The sequence below is a fragment of the Rhincodon typus genome, chromosome 2 (genome assembly GCF_021869965.1).
Source record: "Rhincodon typus isolate 14 chromosome 2, sRhiTyp1.1, whole genome shotgun sequence".
Lineage (NCBI taxonomy): Eukaryota > Metazoa > Chordata > Chondrichthyes > Orectolobiformes > Rhincodontidae > Rhincodon > Rhincodon typus.
This window is the reverse complement of record NC_063333.1, coordinates 132,008,589-132,029,837: the sequence shown is the minus strand read 5'-3', so window position 1 is coordinate 132,029,837 and position 21,249 is coordinate 132,008,589. Positions and strand designations below refer to the sequence as shown.

General features: G+C 42.0%; 1 protein-coding gene across 4 annotated transcripts in view; it reads right to left on the bottom strand.

The window, feature by feature from the left end:
- Positions 1–21,249, bottom strand: part of zgc:158766 (uncharacterized protein LOC100009641 homolog) — a 180,843-nt gene that overhangs the window by 91,247 nt on the left and 68,347 nt on the right. For all 4 annotated transcript variants that reach the window (XM_048616664.1, XM_048616684.1, XM_048616677.1 and 1 more), the window contains exon 3: positions 2,854–4,192. In XM_048616664.1, coding sequence (XP_048472621.1) covers positions 2,854–4,192 — 1,339 coding nt within the window. The remainder of the gene's footprint in view (positions 1–2,853; positions 4,193–21,249) is intronic.

Genomic DNA, 21,249 nt, shown 5'->3' with positions numbered 1-21,249 from the left:
TTGTTCTTTTTTTTTGGTAACCTGAAAATTCTATTCCCTTCCTCATTTGAAATGGGTGACTCTTCTTTAGATACACGTGGGAAAGTATTTGGCACTCTCAGGTACCTGGCCTATGTAGCCATTACTATGTTGTGAGATTGGACAGTGTTGCTGTTTTCTCAAGATGGTTCCCACGCTCCAAATCAACCTAAATGACCTTTGACTTTACATGAGCCAAACCAGTCCATAGCGTCTCCCTCTGCTCACACAGTGTTTTTGGAGTTGGTGTTGTACTCATATGATTCAGATTCTCTGGGGTTTAAAGTAATTTCTTATGCTGCTTACTTGGACGAATATGACAGGAGAAAAACTTGATAAGTCTAAGAACTTTTCTCAAGATTTATGTATTCACTACAAAGTATTATTCTTCATACAGTCATACAGCAGACCTTCGGTCCAACCACTCCATGCCGAACACAATCCCAAACCAAACTAGTCCCACCTGCCTGCTCCTGTCCCATATCCCTCCAAACCTTTCCTATTCATGTACTTATCCAAATGTCTTTTAAACGCTGTAACTGTGACCATATCCACCGCTTCCTCAGAAAGTTCATTCCACACATGAACTACCCTCTGTGTAAAAAATTTGCCCCTCATGTCTTATATAAATCTCTCTCTTCTCACTTTAAAAATATGCCCCCTAGTCTTGAAGTCCCTCATCCAAGGGGAATCCACTCCTAACATTAACGCTATCTATATCCCTCATGATTTTATAAATCTCTATAAGGTCAGCTGTCAACTTCCGACACTCCAGTGGAAAAAGTCCCAGCCTATCCAGCCTTTCTTTATAACCAAACCCTTCCATACCCATCAATATCCTGGTAAAACTCTTCTGAACCCGCTCTAGCTTAACAATATCTTTCCTATAACTGAGTGACCAGAATTGGACACCATACCCCGGAAGAGGCCTCACCAATGTCCTGTACAACTTCAACATGACTTCCCAACTCCTATACTCAAAGGACGAAGTAAGGAAGGCAAGCATGCTGTATGCCTTTTTAACCACCCTGTCTTTATGTGACGCATTTGGCCTATTACATGCCAGCTGATTTTAGTGACCTAAATCCCGGAAGATGCTAAATTCACCACAACCTTGTCCTGAAGGTGCTGGAATTTGGAGCCACACCCTTTCTAAATAGCTATCCAATTGGGAACTTGTGTCCATGATAATAGAATGGCCACTCATTCCCCCCCACAACAATTGAACCAATTGCTCCCACTATCTCCAACCTAATGCTCACACCCATTCTCTCCACATCAACACCATCACCCCTTCCCCTCCCTGACTTACTCGAACCACACATCTATGTTGAAAAGGGGTCTCTGTCTCTGCTGCAGTTCTGCAACTCAGTGGACAAAATGAGGCACGAAACATTCAGTTAATTGGTTTTGTTATTTGACCCAGGGAAGGATTGTCAAACTCTTGTGTCATCTAACAAAGATCGCTGTATTATCATATTTGATAATAGTATCTTAATTATATTAAGATATACAGTTGTCAGGCATTATTTAAACATTGACATATGTATTGCTACATTCTGTAAATAAGCCTTTTGTTTTTATTCACTTATGGGATGTGGGAGTTGCTGGCTGTTCAGCATTTATTGCTTGTCCCTAGTTGCCCCTGAGAAGGTGGTGGTGAGCTACCTTCTTGAACTTATCAAGAAAATCATTTGTGTCTGACTTTATACATTGTCCAATTGCGTGAGAATCGTACCAACAATCCTGACCAGGAACCCTGGTCCTATACTCCCATCACAGAAATGTTGAATATTCTTGGTCTAATGCAGAGATACATAATTGGACATGTGAGATGTTCGGGGAAGGGCAGAGACTGGATAAAAGGGGCGTGCTACATCAACTTATGGATGCATTTCTGCCTCCATGGATCTACCCAGAGCTGGGTAGACAAGGAAGTTAGCAGTCATCTCCATCAAGGCAGTACATCACTTGGGAGCCTTTTCCCAATGGAAATAGGATCTTCCTGCAATAGGACAGGCACTACCAATATGTGCAGAGGCAGCTTGCCTCTAGCTACAGTCTGCTATTAATAGGCTGGGATCCACTAGAGTTATATCCTCCAGTATAGGGATTGTCCAGAGTAAAAATCCCACAGTCAATGCAAGTCCTGTGAAGGGACACCCTGTCAAAATCAACAGTTCTACCTACTGAGAACTTGATCGATACACTTGCATCTTGATTAGCTCTCCTACTGTCCTACCTGCCTCAGCTAATCCCATAACTCAGGCCTCCATTAGACATTTCTCTGGTCCACATACCATCCTGATGTGAACTCAGCTCCCTAAGACAGCTTCTGAATTGGAAGTTTTTCCAGGAAGATCACATCTCTCATTCCACCACAACCAGATCCGAGTTTCAGAACTGAAATGAGGTTGACATTGGGATTGTCCAGCCCAATGAGACCAATTTTGCATCTGTCTGGTGTCACAATGCCCACCCCCCTACCATCGCCGCCCCCCACCAAACGTGACCCCGACACTGAAAGTCATTTAATTCTGCAATATGAACAACAGTACAGAAGAGCTTTCATTCAGTCAATAAACAATGGAGTAATATAAAAGAAAACTTTGTACAATTATTATAGTTATGAAGGAAGAAGCACCCAATATATCGGAACTTACTCAGTCAAAATTCAATACAAAAATCATCTCCAAAATTCCCTGCTTTAATTAACTTGCTGCTACCAAAAGATTCCACAGTCATTGAGTGATGTATTGCCTTTAATACCTTTTAAGATTTGATGGTTATGTAAATTGTCAAAATCAGACAGTTGATTTGAAATTCAGTGTTTACCTGGAGAAGTGGACCCACTTTTGGTATTGGCTAAACACCCATCAGACTCCTGTCTCCCTAGCTCCCCTGAGTTTCCATTTATTACTTTTTTGGGATTTTTTGAGGAATCCCCGGAAGAGAATCTCGTCCTTAGTGCTTTACTCTGCAAGCTCTTGGAGGTCAAATCCAAGGACTTGGATCTCCTGCGGCAGGTTTTACTGTCAGTGACAGAACAACGCTCTGCAAGTGTCACAGGCACGTTTTGGTCTTGACTTTGCTGGCTGATTCTAGTTTCCTCATTCCTTCCTTTAGTTTTCAACTGATCAGCATGTAGGTCATGCTTACGGTTCTGTTTCGCACCAGCTCTGTTCGTACGTAACCTCAGCCTTCCATTGCTGATCACTTCAGTTTTATGCCCCATGGCTTCCTCAACAATAGACTCCTCAGAACTGAAGCCCAGTTGCATTGGGTTCTGCAAAGCCTCCATATATGATTTCCTGAAAAGGCGCCTTGTTTCAAGATACACTGAATCCCGGTGTTGCTTCTGCCGTTGACAAGGACTGCTTAGGTCTGTGGCAAAGGTTAAAACTTTTGTACTAATCCTGCTCTCAGTCACAGGAACCACCAGAACTTCACCATTAGCTGTTGGAGTGTCTGCAGATAAAGGTCGAACTAAATCGGGTAAAGGAGATACTTCAGTGTCATCAGAGTTTTGTGGAAACAATAAACAATTTCCTTCATTAAATCCTTTGGAAGGATCCTGCGTGACACCGCTTTTGAAAGACTGGATGCTCCCTGATGAATGAGTCCCACAGGTAATTTTATCTTCCAAAATTGCTGATTTCTCCGATGACAGCATTGCATCGCCAGTCAGGTAATGGTCTGGGGATTTCCTGTTTTCCGTTTTTTGAGGCATCATTTCCCTAGTGACGCTGGTATCTATCAACTGGTCATGGTGAACTGAACTGTGGTAGGATTGGGTCAGTATGGCTTTTGGCTTGGTAACAAATGCAGGGTTAATTATATTCTTCCAATGTACCCTCAGAACAGCAGTGCCACTTGTTAGAAGACAACTGTGTAGGGAGCAGTTCCTCTCATGATTTACACTTTCGAGAAATTCCATGGTGAAGATGTTTGGGTAGGCACACTCGGGGACAGGAACTTCTTCTAAGGAGTGTCCATTTCCAGAAAGACATTTTAGCACTAATTTTGCAGATTGATTCCCTTGTGGTACAATCTGTATGTAAAAATCTCCAGACTTCAGACGAACCCTGTGCAATGATGCTAACTGCACCACTACTTTCTCATGGACACAGAGAGGCCAGCCTTCATGATGGAAGATGAGCCCTGCGTACTTGGCCTGCAAAGAAAACAAAGGCAATATTAGCAGGGCCACACAATTCCCCTCAAGGAGCAAGACAGTGGGTTACCTTTTCACAGCTTTTTGTTTTCACTGTCTAGTTCTAAACTCCAGAGTTCCTTCCCAAAACTTCTCCGCCTTATTCTCTTCCTTCTAGATTCTCCTTAACACTTACTATTTTGAGGAAGGTCTAAGTCCCAATGTCTCCAGTTTTGGTTTGATGTCCTTCGGCATCTTGGATTTACAGAGCACCCAGGGTTGCTTGTCTACTTGCAGTGCAAAACAAATCCTAACTGTTTCTCCTGCTGTCTCCGCTAGCTCAGCACTGAGTGGGGTTAGTGGTCATCATTTATGATCACACTTTGATTAGCCAAGAAGTAAGAAACAATAAATCAGAAATAATTCACATTGGCTAACTTAATTTGGTCATTTACAATTTTATGATCAGATTTTTTTTAGAAAACATCGACCTGCTTAAGGATATTACATCAGATCTCCCGGGGACTTAAGTATGCAGGTGGACTCGGAAAATTAGGTTGGTAGTGGATCCCAAGAAAAGGAATTAGTGGAAAGTCTACAAATTGTTCTTTCTGGAGCAACCTGTGGTAGAGGCCACTAGAGAGCAAGCAATTCTGGATTTGATGATGTGAAATGAGGCTTATTTGATTAGAAAGTTTAAGGTGAAGGAATCCCAAGGGAGCAGTGACCACAATATGATAGAATTCACCTCACAGTTTGAGAGGGAGAAGCTGGAATCAGATGTAACGGTACTACAATTGAGTAAAGGTAACTACAAAGACATGAGGGAGGAGCTGGCCAAAGTTGATTGGAAGGGGAGCCCAGTAGGGAAGACAGTGGAGCAGCAATGGCAGGGGTTTCTGGGGCAAGTTTGTGAGGCACAGCAGAAATTCTTCCCTAGGAAGACGAAACATACTAAGGGGAGGGCAAGGCAACCATGGTTGAGAAGGGAAGTTCAGGACAGCATAAATGCAAAAGAGAAAGCACAAAGTGTGGTAGAGATTAATGGGAAGCTAGAAGATTGGGAATCCTTCAAAAACCAGCAGAAGTCAGCTAAAAAAGCAATAAGGGGAAGAAGATGAAAGGTAAGCTAGCTAAGAATATAAAAGAAGAATTGCAAGAGTTTTTTTTTAGGTATAAAAAGTAAGAGAGACAAGAGTGGACACTGGACTACTGGAAAATGAGGCTGGAGAAATAGTAATGGGGAACAAAGAAATGGCAGAGGAACTAAATGGTCACTTTGCATCAATCTTCACAGCGGAAGACACCAGTAGCATAACAGATCTTCAAGAGAGTTAAGGGGCAGAGGTGAATGCAGTAACAATCACTAAGGAGAAGGTGCAGGAGAAGCTGAATGGTCTGAAGGTGGTGAAGAAGATAGCTCAGGTGACTGTGGAGGCTTTGGTTATGATCTTTCAGGAATCACTGGAGTCAGGGAGGCACCCAGAAGGTTTTAAAATGGCTGATGTAACACTCCTGTTTAAGAAAGGGAGGAAGGAGAAAACAGGAAGCTATATGTCAGTTAGCCTAACCTTGGTCGTTGTTAAGCTTTTACAGTCCATTGTTAAGGTTGAGATTGTGGAGTATTTGGAAGTGCGTGGTGAAATAGGGCTGAGTTAGCATGGCTTCATCAAGGGGACGCCATACCAGAAAAATCTGTTAGTATTCTTTGAGGAGATAATGAGCAAGTTAGACAAAGGAGAGCCAGTGGACATTGTCTACTTGGATTTCCATAAGGTCTCTGACAAGATGCTGCACAAGATGCTGAAAATAAAATAATAGGCCATGGTGTTAGGGGTGAGGTACAGGCACGGATAGAGGATTAGCTGACTGGCAGAAGGTAGACAGTGAGGATAATAGGTCTTTTTCAGGATAGCAGCCGGTGACCAGTGGAGTCTCACAGGGGTCAGAGTTGGGATCACAGCTATTCACATTATACACTAAAGATCTGGACTGAGGGTACTGTCACTAAGTTTGCAGACAACACATAGATAGGTGGAGGGACAGTTAGTGTTAGGGAAGTAAGAGGGCTGCAGAAGGACTTGGACAGACGGAGAGTAGGCAAAGGAGTGCCAGATGCAATACAATATGGGAAAGTGTGAGGTTATGCACTTTGATAAAAAGAATAGAGGCACAGACTATTCATTAAATGGGGAAAGGCGCTGAAAATCTGAAGCACAGAGTGACTTATGAGTCCTAATTCAGGATTCTCTTAAGGTTAATGTGCAGGATCAGTTGGCAGGTAGCAAGGCAAATGCAATATTGGCATTTATTTCAAGAGGGCTACAGTACAAGAGAAGGGATGTTAGACCACATTTGGAATATTGCAAGCAGCTGTAGGTCCCATATCTAAGGATGGACATGTCAATATTGAAGGGAGTCCAGAGGAGGTCAACAAGAATGTTCCTGAGAATGAAGGGCTTGAATTTTGATTTGTAACGTTACAAGGAGAAGGCAGAAGAATGGGGTTGAGAAATATATCAATCATGATTAAATGGCAGAGCAGACTTGATAGGTCAAATGGCCTATTTCTACTCCTAGATCTTATGATCACATGATCTTCAGCCAGTGGGACTTGAACCTGGAACATCTGGGCTAGAGGTATACACACTACCACTGCACTGCAAGACTTTTTCTCTTGCTATTTATTTATTTTGAAGACAGATTGTTCAGCAAAGTTATGACATAAGCAGGTGGGAGATAAATCCTGACCTTCTGGCCCAGGTGTAGGGACATTACCACTGAGTCACATTTGCCAATGTACTCATTATCTTCCTACCTGATTTCTCATAGCCATACCAACACATGGAGCCACATTTTCCAAAGGTTGCTACATTTTGTATCCTCCATTGGCTCATTGGAGCGGGTGATTTATTCAAGTAGATTGAAAATTCCACATTTAGTCTCTGGTGTGAGCTCAGCACTCAATCTCTATTATGTAGTGGGAGTGCTGCAATTAACTCCAACATCCTTCTGTCAGGTAGGGGAAATCAGTTAGGATTTGACTCCCAATTATTAACCACTGCTCACTGGTAATACTATCATCTCTGGGTTAGAAGACTGTTGCTTTAATTCCCACTCCAGTGACTACAGCACATAATCTAGGCTGACATTTAAGTGCAGACTGATGCATAACTGAGTTCAGAAGAGCACATCAATCAGGATTCCCAGTCATGATGGTTACTCAATGACCTATGCTGAAAGTATGCCTGTGTGCATTTCATTGCACAAAGATTTGGGATAATCTGCAACGCCTTTCTCTTGTGTTTCAAACTAATTCTGCCACCTGCACACTCAGACACCAGTCTGGAGTATCTCAGGCTGTGGGTACCTGCATATACATCGTTCCTGAGATTGCTTGCTCCTTATCACTACATAAAGCTCTTCAACTCCTTATGCACTGCCACAGTCCTTTATTTACATCTGCACAGAGTCGGTTATTAAATACCTTTCTCTGGTGTAGTGTCTATGGCTTCTCTCTTCACATAATGATTTTACACTGGCATCATCTCTTTTACTCATGTCAGAATTATATCAAACATCACCCCTTACAAGGGGGTCGGTTAGCTGAGTTGGCTGGATGGCTGGTTTATGATGCAGAGTGACACCAATTACACAGGTTCAATTCCTCCACCAGTTGAGGTTACCATGAAGACTTCACCTGAGGTGTGGCAACCCTCAGGTTAAAATCACCACTTGTTCTCTCTAATGACAGCATAGGACAAGAGCAACATATCTTTAGAATGAATTTCATCACACAATAAGACCAGCTAAAACTACCTGCAAACATTTAATTCAGAGAATGGTCAAGAAATCAATCAAAATGGCAACCAACAACAGGTCAACTAAACCCAAATAGAATCAAGGGTGTGAGAAAAGAAGGGATAAAAATGTTTCAATATTCTTTGGCTGAAATTGTAAATGCTGGACAATTAAAAGGAAACTCAATTCCAATATAACAATTCTGAATAAATTTCAGTTTCAGTTTAAGTTCTCTTTCATGACATGAACTCAATCTAAGTGTGCAATGATGAGGAATGCTGCACTACCAGGTACCACTTTTCAGATGGGATGTTCAAATGAGGCCCCTTTCAAATCATTAATAAGGATCAGGTGGAAATTCTTTTAACAGAAAGACAGAGGCTGATAGAGGGAAAGACAGGGCAAGATAAAAAGGCAGAAGACATGTGTCTTTCATGAGTTCAGGATGTCCCCAAGCTCTTTCCAACCACAAAAGTACTTGTTAAAGCACTTTGATAAAGATTGGTCCTTTACTTGGTGAAGTTGATTGATGGAAATCTCTCCTGTCCTTTGAACAGAGCCACAGGGTCTTTTATGTTCACCTGAAAAGGTAGATTGGACCTCTAACTTCTTAACTCAAAGAAGAAGTAAAACCTTGCTGCACACTTGCTGTCTGTCATTGTCCAGAGTGCGGTGCCAGAGCAATAAGAGGAAGTTTGCTTCACCTTCACAGGGAAGCTGAAACCTAAGTAATCTTCAAGGCCGTCAGTCGAAATTTCTGGAAAGAAGATTCCCACATGCTGCCTTGGCAAATAGTGCAGGTTGCTGGATGACCAGCAAAGGGGAAAGCAGAATGAAGTTGAAGATGCAAAAGTGCTAACCTCAAAGATAAAGATGCAAATTTATAGTGCTACCTATGCCAGCCATGTAGAGGGGAGATGTCCTGTATCTGCAGAAGGCTCTTCACACACACTCAGAGCACTCAATGCCAAGATTCAAACCCCCAAAGATCTAGATGCAGTGCTGCAAAAGCTCACGACCCTCACATGAACAGTCAAGGCCAATGAATGCATTTTTAAATGCCACATTCTACCAGCTACACCACTAGCCCCATACGCAATGCAATTCATCACACACGTTAGTTTCTCACCTACTAACTATTACTTAATAATTAAAACTTACACATACTCTATGTGCACTCAGATATTTAACACTGCTGCACAACTACATCTCACGGCTTGCACACATTGCCAGGGTGTCCCAAATTAGTTTACAGCCAAATGAAATACTCTTGAAATATCGGATTTTAGAACTGAAAGCAGCCAATTTTAACAAAGCAAGGACTCAAAATCAGTGGTGTGATGAGAACCAGATGACTAGTTTTACTGATAATGAGTGAGAGACAAATATTGGTCAGGAGAAATCACTTGCTCTCCTTCCAATATGCCATGGGATTTTCACACCCACCTGAGAAAGCAGATGGGAGAATTCACTTAACGTCTCATCCAAAATAGTGCGCCACTCCTTCACTGCTCAAGTTAGTCCTCAGCAACAGTCGGTGATGGGTCGGTGTGGACTTGTTGGGCCAAACAGCCTGCTTCCACACTGTAGGAATTCTATGATCTACGATCTATGAACAGGACATGAAGCCACAATCTTCCGTCTTAGAAGGCCTGAGTGAGCTGACCAATGAGCTTAAATTTTTCAGCGACCCAGGCTCCTGGATGTGCTGAGTTCAGAATTCCTGCCAGCAATTCTTCAGATGTTATCAGCAATTTGAACTCCCTCAAAACGACACAGGAGTGAACTCCACAATGAATTATTTGCTATCACTGAACTATTGAGGAGGATGTGGGATGGTGGGAAGCATTATTGAATGGGTATGACAGTTGCACGCATCTATATTTCACCCAACAATTCTTAGCTCCATTAAGAGCCTGCCTTCCTTTTGATACATGCTTTCTTGTTTTCTTAAATAACAAACTTAACAGGGGGTATCCTGATTTTCTTTTCGCTAGCAATTCTCGTCATGGAAACAGGAGGCCCAAAAAGTTTTTTTTCCCCCTACTGTACAGTCAATGGTGGGAAATGTTTAGTAAACGGACAAGTTCCTCAGAGACTATTTGAGGTGAGTAAGGGTTCATGTAAAACTAAGCCAACCACAGCTGGGTTAAAACAACTGTCAAACTCGAGGAGTTCCAACAAATTTTTAAGCTCACCAAAGCCAGGCGACGAACAATGAATTGTTCCAGCCCAGTGACTACAGCCCTAAGAGAGGAAGGAATGCAAAAAGCATGGTCAGAGTGCTGAATCATACGCTGACAGTTTTCATTGGGCTGTTGGTTATCTAGGCTTTCTGCTTCTTGAAGTAGATAGAAATGGAACTTTCGGCAGCTAAATTTTTCTTTGGTTTTACTCAGACAATAAATGTACAATTTTCATCAAAGCCATGATTCTGCTCTGGGATTGCCCTCCACTGTTTCTCACTGCCTAACTCACTTGACTACACTAGTTGCTGCCAGGGGTTCAACGAGGATAAAAAGGCTTTCAAGTAGAGTGTAACCGTAGTTCATCCGTCTTGTCTGAATGGGTACTGATTATTATGTGTGGCTCAGATTTTATCACGTCTGCGTGTTAACGCTACATCTGTGCGCTAATGCTAGGATGCTTGGAAAGAATGTTCATCAACAGTGGCAAAATAAAATCTCACTAAACTCACTGGCAGCATGCCAGTGAAGCAGATTATTCTAGGTGTATGCATCAAGTATCAGATAACAAGTTGCATTTAGGTCACACCTTCAAATTAATAAAATGTCCCAAAGCATTTTGGGGGTGGGGAGGTGCTGTGTGGGGAGCATTATCAGATCAAAATTACATTAGCAGATCTTTGGACTGGTCATCGAACACTTGATAAAGGAGTAGATGTTAACGTGTACCTTAAAGGGGTGAGACAGAGATAGGGAGGGGAACGGTTGAGAGAGGGTGTTCTAGAGCTTAGGCTCTTAAGCAGTTAAGACATAGCCACCAAATCAAGAATGCACAAGGGGGCAGAAATGGAGGAGTGCTGATGGTGATAACAGGAATAAGGAGAAGCAAGGCCAGTGATTTCAAGGATTTTGTTTTCAAGCGAGGCTTTTGAAAACAAGGACACAACTTTTAACAACCAGACTTGGCTGGCCTGGGAGGGAAGATAGATCACCATGCGCAGGGTGATAGCACAAAGTGATAGGTCAGCCAGGAGAGAACAAAGTGATAGGTCAGCCAGGAGAGAACAAATCGATCATCTTTGTATCTAACAGTGCCTCAGAAAGAAAAATGCATACTCATGCAGCACCTTGCAGGAGTCAAGCCCTACACTGCCAAAATACTTTCTGGAAGTGCAGTCATCATTGTATTGTAGAGAAACACAGCAGGCGAGTTGCATTCTGCAAGGTCTCACAAACAGCAATGGAACACTGACTGGATTCGCTCTTTTATTATAAAGTTAGTCAAGAGATAAATATGTTAAAGGACACCAGGCTGAGCTCTTCTTTGAGGTAGAGTTGTGGAATCTCTTACCCGCGCATGAAAGAAAAATGGAGTCAAGGCTTATTGCCTCATTAAAATGATCACACTTTCAACAGTGCGGCTTGATTTTAGATTCACTTCCAGTAGACCCAGACCAGACAGTTGGGTGCATTCCAGAGATATTGTCTATGTTGACTGGTTTGCAGGTGTGCCATTATTTCAAAGATATTAATCTATGTACCTTCTCCAGTGGCTGTGATGTGATTTAAAGACAGAGGCTTGGAAAGCACCCGAAACCTGTGTGGAACATAAACCCCTCCAGCAACTGCTGACAGCAGGGATTTGACACAAGGAGTTCTAATACAAAACACAGCCTGCCATACAATTCCACCAAACCTAAGAGCTTTCTGCTGTGTTCAATTCACTTGGGGAATTCTCAGGGTTACTCTGCGAAAGCAGTGCTGTGAAATAAGCAAACATTATCACCAAATCCATGCTGGTTCACATCACACTGCTCAGCCCTGCCCTGCAATCTTCAGCCTTTTGCCCACAGTTGGTTTTCTTACTTTCTTCCTCTTGCTGCATCTTTCCTAACTTTTTAACAGTTTACTTTAAACGCATCTCTTCAATAAGCTACTTTACACCCCTATTTACCCCTATGTCCAGGGTTATTTTAACATAATAAAATGTGCCATATAAATGCAAGTTTTGTCCTATAATTCCTAACCCTGGATGCTGTTAGATGATGTGTCAAAATTACTATCCTAATTAACAGTAATGCTCATATGCTCACAAGCTTGTTTGTTGTCAGACTGAGATATAATAGGAGGGAGGAGAATTGTAGACGCCAGTGTAGACTTTTTGAGCTTAATGACCTGTCATGGTACTGCAAAATTTAGTATGAGTTAAGTGAATGTTAGTCCTTCACTAGTGATAGCCTGAGCCAGAGGTTTTATTCTAATTCCCACTCCAGAGACTTGGGCACAATATCGAGGCAGTACTGCATTATCAGAGAATGAATTGTGAGATTATGTTGTATCCTTCCAGTTGTTAAGTTTAAGGAATGAAGGATTGTAAAGTGAGGTTAAGTTATTTCCCATCTACATGTTCCCCCTTGGTGATATTATCCTGAAATGCTGCCAGTGTTCATGTGTAAATTTATGACACACACACTGTTAATCACCATTTCTTCTCTTGATTCCTCTACTCTTCTCTAAATTGTTAAGCCACTTACCTATCATTCAAAGCTGGATAGGTAGAAACATCCTCCAACTAAACACAGGGAAAACCAAAGCTATTGTTCATGCACAGTGTCAAAAACTCCATCCGCTAGTCACTGTCCCCGTCCCTCTCCCTGTCAACTCTCTGAAGCTGAACCAATCTATTCACAGCCATGCTGCCAAATGTGATCCAATGTTGAGCTGCCAATGTCATATCCTCACCAACACCAAGATCGACTAGATCAACCAATTAACACCTAACTCTGGAACTATATCAGCTTCACCTCAGAATCACAGACATGTTGTAGTGCAGGAGGAGGCCATTCAGTCCATCATGTCTGCATTGGCTCTCCATATGAGCGTTATGACTGAGTGCCATTCTCCTGCTTCTGTTCCATACCATTGCACATTGTTACTTTCTGCTGCTGAAGTACTTATCTGTGCCTTTGTTAGCTACAGACCAACGTACACTGACACATTCCTAGCAGGCTTCTCACATCTCCAACTTAAACTCCATCCAAAACTCTGTTGCCTGTCACCTAACTTGTACTAAATCCAATTCATCCGTTGTCCCTGTGTTTGCTGATCTACATTGCCTCCCAGTTGAACAATGCCTTGATTTTAAAATTCTCCAATATGTCTTCAACATCCTTCATGGTCTCATTCCCTCCTTATATTGTAATCTTGTCAAGCCCACCACTCCCTCACTGAGGCACCCAATTTTAAATGCCCCAAAACAGTGGCTGTGTCTCCAGCTGCTTGGGTCCTAAGATTTGGAATTGCATCCCATTACCTCTCCGTCTCTCTACCTCACCATCCTCCTTTAAGGCACTCCTTAAACTTACCTCTGACCAAACATTTGGTCATCTGGTCAAATAATCGCTTATGTGTCTCTATGTTTTATGATGCTCTTGCAGAGCAACTTGAGTAAATTTGGGCAATAAATAAACACAACTTTCTTTTCTGTTTGTTGGCGGTGGATCAAAGGAATCTTCCAGTCCTATTCAAAGAAGACCAGAGTGCTACCAGCAGTTATATTTCATCCAAGATCTAATTTACACACTGTGGGATCTTTCTGTGCACAAATTGGATCCTAATCTTTTTTTGCCTGTAGAAAATTAGTGCCTACATTCCAAAAAAGGCTGCTGCCCCAATTTATGAGCCTTGCTACATGTTAATTGGATGGTGATTACTTACATTTCTGAAGAGCTCAATGTTTCACTGTCACTTTCGAATGCAATCTGGGGTTCCTGGCCAGTTCATCACCTCAGGTCAGTCCACTTTAAAACAACTGAATCTTCTGAATGCAAACTCTGCCAGTCACTAATGCCACTCACATCCCCAGTAACAAGCCTTTAATGAAAGGTTAATCTCCAATGCGAGTTTGAATTTGAACAGAGATTTCCAACGACGAAAGACACGTGACTTTGACAATTCAGTCAGCAATCCTCAACACACACGCCCTGATTCAGAATGCTATTTCCTTCCAGAAAGTTTTGGTTCCACGCTCCAAAAAAATGATAATATCAATCATAGCAACTGAAGACAGCTTGCATTTCGCAGTGGCCATAGTTTAAAACAGGGCATGTGTATACAGCAGAGAAAAAAGTTAACCTTGATCTTTTCGGTACCTCTCTGTATTGACAACTGGACTTTCCTGATCCATTTGTAGGACATTAAGTGTCAATGCTTCTGTAAACACTAACAGGTCTGGAATCCAGATTTTAGGCTATTTTATTTTGGGAAAACCAACATCGTGATTACATGGCCACAGAAGGCAACCTGGTTTTGCAGAAGAACTGTGTTTTCTAAGCAGATGTTTGAAAGCGCAGGCAGTTAATGAGGACCTTTGTTGATAAAAGCGCTCGCCCTTCAGCAAAGACATCACCTCAGGCTTACAATCTGCCTCATTAAACTCTAACTTAATGTCACCAGCAACAAACCAATCACACAGAATGGTAACCAACCGTGAAGAGAAGAAACCCAACCCCCTCCAAAGGATGTTTCACACCGTACAGAATCGTACATAGCATAGAAACAAAAAAATTAATTTTGTCTTTAGCAGCTCAGGTCTGGAGGTGACTGGTAATGGAATGGGGACCGAACAGCATGGGGAGTTAGGATCAAAAACAGAAATCGCTGAGTAAACTCAACAGGCCTGGCAGCATCTGTGGAGGGAAAGCAGAGTTAACATTTCGGGTCCAGTGGCCCTTCTTCTGAACAGGATCTCAGCATTCCCAGGAATCCCAGGACGGCTATTCTAGACTTTTATCTCTGCAATGCTGGACATTTTATTTCTCTATTTTATAAGATCTTGTAACTAAAGAAGTTGTACCTAGGTACCTTTGTACCTAAGATGGTGCTGTAGGTGTTGACATATAAACTTTCCACTGTGCTCATTGAATATATGTGACAATAAAGCTAATTCATTCATTTGTTCAGTTGAGGTATAATGCTGATTGGACTACATGTTCATATAGCACTTATGTATAAAATTAACATAATATATATCAACCAAAAGACATGAAGAATTTTGGGGCAGAGACAGATGTATAGTTAGTTTGCAAAATTGCTAAGATCTTATTGAAAGGACAAGCTCAAACGCCTACTGTTTATACTGATATTTGAAAAAGAGTCAGTAATTCTTTTGACTGCTTTGCAAATTATTGATGAAGGGGTAGAAACTCTACATGATTATTAGAGGAATAAACATGCAGTTAGAATGCTTTAAAGTTCAGAATGGCTTTAATGCTCTACATTAAGTTATGAAGGTGAAGACTATTTGTAGATGGTTCAAAACTTGTAAGTACTGCAAACTTTGAGGCAGATAGAGTGGAACTTCAAAAGGACAGATAATTTGATGGAACATGCAGGGAGGTGGCAGATGAAGTTCATTTTGGAGAAATGTGAGGTGATTCATTTTGATGGGAGAAACAAAATAAATAAAGGGCACAATTCTAAGGGGGCTGCAGGTGCAGAAGGATATGGGTTTGTATGAACATTAGTCATTAAAACGGACAAGACAGATTCATAGCATAGTGAATAAAACATGCAGTACCTTAGATAGTAGGAACTGCCGATGCTGGAGAATCTGAGATAATAAGGTGTAGAGCTGGATGAACTCAGCAGGCCAAGCGGCATCAGAGAAGCAGGAAACCTGACTTTTCGTGTCTAGACCCTTCTTCAGAAAACCTTAGTTGCAGTACCTTAGACTTTATTAACAGGCGCAAAGAGTAAACAGCAAGGAGCTTAGTTTGCACTTGGAAAAGTCACTGGTTCAGTCTCAGCTGGAGTACTCCCTCCAGTTCTACGTGCTACACTTAGGAGGACGTAAGACATAAGACATTTGCAGAGGGTGCAGAAAAGACTTATGAGAGTGGTTCCACAGATGAGCAATTATGGCTATGAAGGTAGAAGTTAGGATTGTTTTCCTCAAAGAGAAGGCCAAGAGGAGATTTGATAGAGGTATTCAAAATCATGAGGGGTTGGATGGAGCAGATAGGAAGGAATTGTTCCCACTTGTGGAAGGATTGAGAATAGGATTTAAAGTAATTTGTAAAAGAAACAAAAATGATATGATTTTGCTATGAATGAAGATTGATTAATGGCAGATTTTACAACCTGTCCAAAAGCTACTCTCTGAAGTTTGACTGCACTCCGCAGTGTGATTCTATGGATAACGCCATCTTTGTTCCTGGCAACTGCCAAGGTGTGGCAATGCAAAGTTGCACTTGTGCATATGCGCAATCATTGCGCCACCCATCAATGGTGCTGAAAATAAACACAGCCTTTTTAAAAAAGGAGTGGCGTGGAGGATTACAGGGAGAATGCAGGAGAGTGGCGTTAATTGAAACACTCATTTAGAGAGCTGGTGCAGACACGACAGGCCGAAAGGTCTCCTGCCTATAATAGCTCTGCGGTAACTATTCCGATATCCATACTTTCCATCTCCTAAACCCTAACCAATTCTCTACTCATGCCATTAAATTGATCCCAATTCCATATGCTCTCCGTATTGTGAAGAAGTTCTTATTGTATCAAAGAATTTTCATTACAAAAAATACACAGACACTTCCTTATCCATTGCATAAGATAGCTCATTAAATCAGCTTATTTAGACATGACTTGACAAATCCATTAAAAGTCACACTAAGGACACCATACAACTCTATCTCCACAGGATAAAGCTTGTGTACAAGTCTGATTAGCAGTTTGAGCCCACAGAGGTAAGTGCATGAAATATCAAGGATGGAATTTCTAATCTTTGATGTTCCAGCTTTACTGCACCAACTGGTTTGGGTTGTTTATCTTCTCATAACATCTGTTCAGATACACCTATGCCTACCTTTATACATCTACATATGTTAATATATCTGAGTCAAAAGGTCACGATGAAACTGGAGTTCAGAGACATGTGCACATAATCCAGCCAATGCCTCTCCATTTCAGTACTTAAGGAGCATGACACTTTCAGAGGTGTTATCATTCTGATGAGGCTTTAATATGAGGCACTGCCTACGCTCTCAGGGATGTGTAATAAATCTCATGGTACAATTTCAAAGAAGCAGTGAAATCATCCATGGCATCCTGATCAATGTTCATCCCTAAATCAACGTGACAAAAATTGATTTGTCTGATCCTTACAGGTCTAATCCAACGTAGCTGTCATGTTGCTGACTTTTCCACTGTAATTACAATGCAAAAACATTCCACTTAGTGTAATGCAGTTTGGGATACTCATAATGAAAGTCAACGTTACCTTTTTTTATATATGTAGTAAAATGTTATAGAATCATAGAGTTTTCTTAAAGCATAGAAACAGACCCTTCGACCTGTCACGTCCACATCAGTCATCAAACATTGATCTACTCTAATCCTACTTTCCAGCCCTGAATGCTATGACGTGTCAAGTGTTCATCTAAACGATTTTGAAATGTCTTTTGAGGGCTCCCCCTCTACCATGCTTCCAGGCAATAAGTTCCAGATACCCACAGCCCTCTGTATAAAAATACTTTTCCTAAAATCCCCTATAAGCCTCCTGCTCCCAACCTTAAAACTGTGCCCCTGGTTACTGATCCCTCGAGTAAAGGGAAAAGGTTTTCTGTTCTATCCCATTTAATCCCCTCAGAAATCTGAGCACCTATAAGACTGTGTGACTATTAAAAAAAGGAATAGGACGAGGCCATTCAGCCCCTCAAGCCTGCTCCGCCATTCAATACAATCATCACTGATCCAACATTCCTCACGTTCACTCTCCTCCCCTTTCCCCATAATTCCCCTACTGATCAAAAATTCTTATCTCTCTCAGTATTAAATATACACAAGGACTCTGCTCCACAGCTGTCTGTGGCAAGGTGACCCAAAGACTCTCAACGCTCAGAAGAAAATCCTCAAGATCTCAGTCTTAAATTGGCAGCCCTTAATTCTGAGACTATACCCCCTGTTGTTGGACTCTCCCTTGAGGGGAAACATTCTTCCAGTATATTTACTCTGTCAAACCCCTTAAGAATCCAATATGTTTTAATGGGATCACCTCTCATTCTTCTACATTCCAATAAGTAGATTCCCAGCCTGTTTAGCCTTTGCTTGTAAGACAGTCACTCTATACTGGTAACCATCCTAGTGAACCTTCTCTGAACTGCCTCCAATAAAATATCTTTCCTCAAATAAGGGGACCAAAACTGCTCACAGTACTCCAGATGATGTGGAGGTGCTGGTGTTGGACTGGGGTGGACAAGGTCAGAAATCACATGACACCAGGTTATAGTCCAAGTAAGACTCCGAAAGCTTGTGATTTCAAATAAGTGTGTTGGTCTATAACCTGGTGTTGTGTGATTTCTGGCCTACTCCAGAGGAGCTCTCACCAGCACCTTGTAGAGCTGTGGTAACACTTCCCTATGCTTATACGCTAATCCCCTTGAAATAAAGGCTGACATTTCACTAGCCTTCCTGAGAAATCTGTGTGCTAGCTTTCTGTATTTCATGCATATGTACCCACAAGTCCCTCTATATGGTAGATGTCTGCAGTTTTTCTCCATTTAAATAATATTCTGCTCTTTGGTTCTTGTTTCATCTTAAATGAATAACTTCACATTTTCCCATATTAAATTGCCATCTTCTTGCCCACTTATTTAACATATCAATATCTCTCTGTGAGACTGAGGGGTGATCTTATAGAGGTCTATAAAGTCATGACAGGCATAAATAAGGTAGGTAGCCAACAGCTTTTCCCCATGGTAGAGGAGTCTGAAACGAGACAGCATTGGTTTAAGGTGAGAGGGAAAAGATACAAAAGGGTCCAGTGGGGCAATTTTAGCACACAGTGTCTGGAACGGCCTGCCAGAGGTAGTGGTGAAGGCGGGTACAATTTCATTATTAAGAAACATTTGGACAGGTACATGGATGGTTTAGGTATGGAGGGATATGGTCCAAATGCAGTCAAGTAGGACTAGGTTAATTGTAAAAACTGAGTGGCATAGACAAGTTGGGTCAAAGGGCCTGCTACCGTGCTGTAAACTTCTATGACTCTCCTGTATTCTCCCTGTAATCCTCCACACCATCCCTTTTTCTAAATAGGTGGCACGGTGGCTCAGTGGTTAGCACTGCTACCTCATAGCGCCAGGAAGCTGGGTTTGAATCCACCCTCAGGCAACTATCTGTGTGGAGTTTGCACGCTCTCCACGTGCTCTGGTTTCCTCCCAGAGTCCAAAGATGTGCAGGTTAGGTAGATTGGCCATGCTAAATTGCCTGTAGTGTTCAGGGGTATGTAGATGAGGGGGATAGGGTCGGGGTGGACTTGTTAGGCCAAAGGGCCTGTTTCCACACTGTAGGGATTCTATGATCCTGAACTTGCCTTTCCAACTATTTTTGTGCCATCTGCAAACTTGGCTACAGTACATTCACTTCCTTCATCCAAGTCATCTCACCTCCATCTCCAGTCCACCCTCTCCTCCACTGCTCTAAGGTAAACAACCGCAGCATATCAAACTCCCCTTCATAGTGGAATCTAACTAACTAACATTATCTACAGCTCCATCATAACCTCTTTGCTCTTATATTCAACTTCACATCATATAAATGTTTCCTCAAGGCTACAACCCAAAAATAAATATGCAAGCTAGTGTTGGTAAACATTCCCAATCCCATTCCCAATGGCAGCAATGTCACGTGCAAGTGCCCAGGCACTAACTGAGGGAATGATTGGAATACTGATGTTAAACCACACATACTCAAATAGGTTGCAAGCTAATCGAGGCTTACACATGTATCATGATCCTTTAAATCAAAGTATCAATGGGAGCTGGTATTCAGGAAAACATTGCCCCATTGAGGAGTCGAAGCGTCAGGTGGTGGAGGGAGAAAATTGGTGAGAGCAAAAGAATATCAAAGACTATAAAACCTTTCAGTAAAAATGCTCGAGTCATTTACCAATCAACTTAGATAATTGTCTTCGCCTAGCAACTCCTGAGAAGAAAGGCTTCCGTCTGCATTTCAAAGGATTCACCAATCTATGAGATAATCAGAATTACACAATGACCCCATTCTACCAACTCACATGATTTTATTAAGTAAAATCATTCATTGGAAAGCTAAACACCGTGTATTGAATTTTTAAACCAGTATATGAAGGCATCGTTAAAGGAATAAAAGATTTATTCCACAGATTCTCTTCATAAAAACTCACTCAGAAGTTATAGAGTCATTTCTGTATGGAAACAGACCTATCGGTCCAACTCGTCCATGCAGACCAGACATCCCAATCTGACCTAGTCCCATTTGCCAGCATTTGGCCTTTAACCCTCTAAACCCTTCCTATTCATGTACCCATTCAGGTGCCTTTTAAGTGTAATTGTACCCCCTCCACCACTTCCTTTGGCAGCTCGTTCCGTACATGCATCACCCTCTGCTTGAAAAAGTTACCCCTTAGGTCCCTTTTAAATCTTTCCCATTTCACCTTAAATCTATGCTTTCTACTTTTGGACTCCCTCAACCTAGGAAAAAGACCTTGGCTATTCATTCTATTAATGCCCCTCATGACTCTATAAGGTCACCCAACAGCCTCCAATGCTCCAGGGAGAAAAGCCACTGCCTATTCAGCCTCTCCCCATAGCACAAATCCTCCAGTCCCTGCAACATCCTTGTAAATCTTTTCTGCACCCTCGTAAGTTTAACAACATCCTTACTATAGAAGGGTAACCAGAATTATACGCAGTATTCTAAAAGAGGCCTCACCAATGACCTGTACAGCCGCAACATGAGCTCCCAACTCCTATACTCAGTGTTCTGACCAAAGAAGGCAAGCATGCCAAACGCCTTCTTCACCTGTGACTTCACTTTCAAGGAACTATGCATTTGCATACCTAGGTCTCTTTTCACAGCAACACTCCCTAGGGCCTTACCATTGACAGTATAAGTCCAAAGATAGCAAGAACTGCTGATGCTGGAGTCAGAGATAACACAGTGTGGAGCTGGAGGAACACAGCAGGCCAGGCAGCATCAGAGGAGCAGGAAAGTTGACGTTTCGGGTCAGGACCCTTCTTCAGTCCCGACCTGGAACATCAACTTTCCTGC